Genomic DNA, 5,144 nt, shown 5'->3' with positions numbered 1-5,144 from the left:
AGCAGGGTGTTCTGTGAGGTTCTGCACAGCACCACCTACTGTGAGCACAAGGACAAGACACTCTGGCCCCTGTGAAGTATCAACTCGAGGCCCTTCTCAAATAGAAATCTGGAGCCTGGATCTTCAGAGCTCCCTGGAGAGTGTGCGACCGCCCGGCTGAGACACACCACCTCAGAGGGTGTCAAGGCGAATGTGGCCTCAGAGACCACCTGTGGGTGGTACCAGCTGGAGCTGCGGCCCACGAGCCTCTGGGGATGACCGTTTCTCGGGCCAGGCGCCCCAAGCTTTGAGTCAGATTCTCAGTGGGTGGGTGGGTTTCATGTCCCCCCGAAGCACCCCCAGTCCAATCTGAATGTGCCCCTTGGCCCCTGTCCAGGGCTCAGCCTGCTCTCTGGATGGAGGGGCTGGGGTTTGCCTAGACAGACCTAGTAGTTAATGGCTATGCACATTAACATGCCTGTTTCTATAGAATAACTGCTCCCACTGAATGCCAAATTCCTCGGCTTCTTAGTGCCATCAGACCACTCAGTGTGTCACACTTCATGCTGTTCAGACTCTTCCTGGCACTACCGTGTGCCTTTGATTAATAAAAAATGAGAAATGAATGAGTACGGAATTAGTGCAATGTATTTTAGGAGACAGCAGCCCTCAGACCAAAGGGCCCGTGAGATAATAGCCAGAGGGGTCCTTGGTGGTGCTAGGTGGGGAACCTCTGGTCTCATGTCACCCCCTTGTGTAAGAGATGTAGAAAGCTGGGCCCAGAGAGGGTTAGCCACTGTGCTCAGGTCACACAGCTGGCCACGTGCAGTGGGACCCTCACCCAAGCCATCTTGGCGTGCTGTAGGGACAGGACGAGTACGTGTGGCAAACCCTCGTGGAACCGGACCCAGGACATTGCTCTTGGGTTGGAGATGGTGTGAGTCAGAGATGCCGTCAGATCTAAGGCAGTATCCGTTCTAAGGCACCATTATCTTCTGTGGCCCTAACAGTGCTGTGCCGAGTGTAATTGTAAGATACCGTTGACCGCACCAGGCACCTCAAATTTAGATGTCAAGGTGGGATTTGTCTGGTTGCGATGAAAGAAGCCAGGTGCCTTGGCCTTTCTCATTCCATGCAGAGCAAGACAGGCTGGGGTGTGTCCCCACATGTCTCTGGAGGTGCTGAGGGGTGAGGTGGCTTTTTGAAGAAAACAGATACATCAAGACGCCCCCACCCACCCTGTGGGACTAGGACAAAGTCCAGGAGCACCTTGAAGACCAGAGTTTGAATCTCAGCTCTGAAACTTCCTACTGGCCTCACCATGGGCCCTTTCTTATTCTCTTTGAGCTGTCTTTCCTGTCTGCAAGCTGAGCCCATGCGGCCTCCACCCCACTCTCTCAGAGCTATTGCCAGCTTGCAGAATATGGCTCCATGTTCATCAGTTGAGGACATCAGGGAGAGTGCGCTGCTTGCCAGACCTCACCTCGCCTTGCTCAGCTGATGTCCGACGCCCGGAACCAGAACTGTGGTCACAGGGCAGGTGTTGTGGTCATTCTGGGGCCAGTGAGCACCCTGCGGGCCCAGCAAGTGTAGCCCGAGACCACCGGGCTTCTCCCATAGGACCCAGGGGCGCTTGAGGAAGCATCTACCCGTAGCAGGGAGACAGGCACCCTTAAATGGGGCGGGGCGCTGGGACCAGATGGGACGCAACCTGGACAGGAGGCAGATGGCAGAGATGATCTGAGGTCTTAGGGTCTCGTCCCCAAACCCTGAACAGACACCCCTGATCGTTCCCATCTGGCCCCTTGAAGACTGTCACTCTCTCTGTCTCTTTCTTGACAGTCACAGCAAGGATTATCCAGCTTCACTGCAGAAAGCATGTGGCTGCTCAGGCACCCCGCCCCCGCTAGGTTTCTGGGGTGCCCTTCCTGAGAAGGCATCCACCTAGCCTCAGCCCTCTCTCAGGGCGGAATGGGTCCCAGTTAGCGAAGGAGACCGCTCCTCTGCTCCACTGTCCTGTAGGCCCCTCCAGGCTGAGCCCTGGCCCTGCCCTGGATGCTTCTGACGAGAGGCAGGACCTTGGCAGTCCTGCTCCTCTGTGGGCCTCTGTCTCTGCTGCTATGGAACAGACGAGAAGCCCAGTCACGTGTCCCACATGGGCAGATGCAGGTTGAGTGAGGGTGGGAGGGGCGTGGAAATGTGCCCCCCAGAGAGCTGTGCACAAGACCAAGGGAATGTTCTGGAGGAGGAAGGCGAGAGGTGGCTGGGAGTCCGTCCGGCGGCCAAGGGACCCCAACACGTTAGTGCCACAATAACGACAGCTCCCCCACCTCTCGTGTTAAGAAGCAGGGAATGGGGAGGCACACCAAGACTCAAAATGCTCACCTAGGAGTGTGACCCCAGACCAGCCCCCCAACTGCTCTAGTCCCCCCTTCTTCTTCTGTACCATGGGGTACCCAAACTGTTCCCCAGGAGACCCTAAGACGTGCCAAGCACATGGTAGGAACTCCACTAGTGGCGGGGTGCCCCAGACTGCCCCGCTCTAACTGGGTTTCCTACAGGTGGGGGGGGCCGCCGTGGTGGCCGTGGGCGTCTGGACCCTGGTGGAGAAGAGCGGTTACCTGAGCATCCTGGCCTCCAGCACCTTCGCCGCCTCTGCCTACATCCTCATCTTCGCAGGCACCTTGGTCATGGTCACCGGCTTCCTGGGCTTCGGGGCCATCGTCCGGGAGGACAGAAGCTGCCTGTGCACCGTGAGTGCCCCCTGCCTGCCTGGAGGGAGGGACCCAGAGAGGGAGGCTTGCAGGGGCCCATCTCCACCCCCAGCCCCCCAGTCTGTGCCTGTGCCATGCCCCCCAGTCAAGTGATAGTGGCCCCCAGGATCGGCGGCCTGGGAAGAGCTGGGGGGCGAGGCGGCTGCCCTGGGCTGGCGCTCGTGAGCATAGATGTTCCGAGCAGGCAATGCCCGCCACTTTGGCGTGTGGGTCAGACAAGCCAAGGCCAGGGTATGCTCTGCAGAGTCAGGGGAAACTTTTATCACTCCCTGAATTACCCCGAATTAGGCGTCTTGCGGGTATTACCCAGACTAGGCTCTCTGCAGAAATAGCTGCGCACAGGCGAACACACTCCGTGGCTGCGCAGACATCGTCATGGAAATCCGGTCCTTTCCTCCTCAGAGTTCCCTCCTTCTCTCCTCAGGAAAGGGAGGGGTCTTCCTCCAGACCCTTGAGCCACTCCTTTGCTCAGGATTTTTCCCCCCAAACCTTGTTTTGTCCATTTACTTTAAGATTGATGATTACACATGTAGTGTCTCTGTGTGTGTGACTAATTTATCTCTCTCTCTTACCTGAGATGGCCGCTCCTCCTTCCCTTCAACTCTCCCCCTCTTTGTTCTCTTCCCCCTTCCTCTTCCTCTTCTCCTCCTAGAGTTTGTCTTGGTAATTTTCAAAGAGATGCAAATACGAAAAGAAAGTTAGAATGCAGCCTGGGCCCCCTCAGCCCCTCCCCAGGGAGATCGCACAGCCAGCCCAGCTCCGTCGCCCACCCCGACATCTGCCATCTCTAGCATCTCAGTGTGCTAGAGGTGAATAATGTGGCTCCCGGTTGACCTATAAATGTCTCTTTTGTTTTAGTCTCTTTGAGTCAGTAACTAAATTAGGCCCATGTATTAAAGTTGATTGCTTTATCTCCTAAGTCCCTTCACCCTTGAAATCTCCATCAGCCACTCTCCCCCATGAATTAGCTCATTTGTGGAAGGAACCAGAACACACGTCCTAAGGTTCTCCCAGTGTGGATCTTCTGGTGATTAGCTCTGTTGATGTCACTTTTTGTTTTCCCAGTGGTCAGATCTAGAAGCCTGATCAGACTCAGCTTTGATTGTCGGGCAGGAGTGGTGTGGACAGCTGGGATGCTCTCCAGAGCTAGCTCGGAGTGTGGGGAAAAGCCCAGGCTGGGCTGGCAGGAGAGACCAGTGCCTGCTCAGCACCCCCAGACCCACCCCCAATTCCCTGTGCAGCTGGAGGCAGTGCAGACCCCCTCTTTCATGCTTCCCCACAGGCCAAGCCAAGGTGGGCAGAGGAGGAAGGGACAGAGGAGGCTGTTCAGTGTCTGGACTTGGCGAGGAAGGGCTGGGCATGACCCGTCTAGTCTCACCGAGCGATCAGCATGAGCTGAAAGGCCTCCGTGCTGGGTGGAGGCCCTGAGGGACTGTGTCCTCCTTGCCCCACCGCCCCGTGCCCACCATGAGCCTGGCAGCCTTGGGCTTTGCACATCTGACCAAGGAGCCAGGAGGCAATGGAGGGACTGTTCCCTGCAGCCCATCTCACCAGCAGTGACCTAGATTTTTAGCTCCGGATACAAAAGCGCTGTGTACAGGCACTGCAGGATGGCTCTCCCCTGCCTGGGAAAATTCTTTAATGCTGCTCGGAGGGACAGCCCAGAGCAGAGGTGCAGGCCCATGGATGGTGAGGGCTGGCAAGGACGAGCCACTAGGCCTGGGCTGTCCGACCAGCATGGGCAGCGGTGCCCTGAGCCAGCCCCATGCACCCAGCAGCGCCTCCTGTGGCCAGTACGAGCCCTTGCAGCTCGTAAGTTTTCCATCTCAGCAGCAGGTGAAGTCGGGGCTGCTGAGTGAGGCTGGGGCAGTGTGGCAGGGGAGATGATCCACCCCTTACAGGGCCACGGTGCTGCGGGGCCCAGAGAGAAACCCTCCCCGCCACTACATCAGTCACCCCAGCCTGGCCTGCTCAGCCCTGCTCCCTGAGGCATGGGTCCGCTTGTCACTCAGTTCTCAGGTGAGCCTCCTGGCCCGCTGAGGTGGGCTACTGGGCCATGTGCCCCGGTTCTACCAGGTCATCTAACTGCAGCAGGACAGGACTCACCTCTACTGCCCAAGAATGAAGGCTTGGGCCTCATCTAGACATCTAGAACCTTCCTCCCGACTCAGAGCTTCTCTTGGTTCCCAGGGAGTCCCTAAAGGTCAGTCCCCTGTCATGCTGGGGAACAGCACCGGGCCCAGTTATAACTCAGATGGGCACCATGCCTTGGAGCCACCTCGGACCCACCCCCAATTCCCTGTGCAGCTGGAGGCAGCGCAGACCCCCTCTTTCATGCTTCCCCACAGGCCAAGCCAAGGTGGGCAGAGGAGGAAGGGACAGAGGAGGCTG

General features: G+C 57.6%; 1 protein-coding gene across 1 annotated transcript in view; it reads left to right on the top strand.

Moving 5' to 3' along the window:
• The window catches only part of TSPAN11 (tetraspanin 11), a 55,723-nt gene that overhangs the window by 35,169 nt on the left and 15,410 nt on the right, over positions 1-5,144 (top strand). Inside the window, exon 3 of the mRNA XM_004692550.2 lies at positions 2,541-2,732. Within this exon, the coding sequence (XP_004692607.1) occupies positions 2,541-2,732 (192 nt within the window). The remainder of the gene's footprint in view (positions 1-2,540; positions 2,733-5,144) is intronic.

The sequence above is a fragment of the Condylura cristata genome, unplaced genomic scaffold, assembly GCF_000260355.1.
Source record: "Condylura cristata isolate star-nosed mole 26May11 unplaced genomic scaffold, ConCri1.0 scaffold00034, whole genome shotgun sequence".
Classification (NCBI taxonomy): Eukaryota; Metazoa; Chordata; class Mammalia; order Eulipotyphla; family Talpidae; genus Condylura; species Condylura cristata.
Note: the sequence above shows the minus strand (reverse complement) of the source record. Positions and strands in the feature narration are given on the sequence as shown.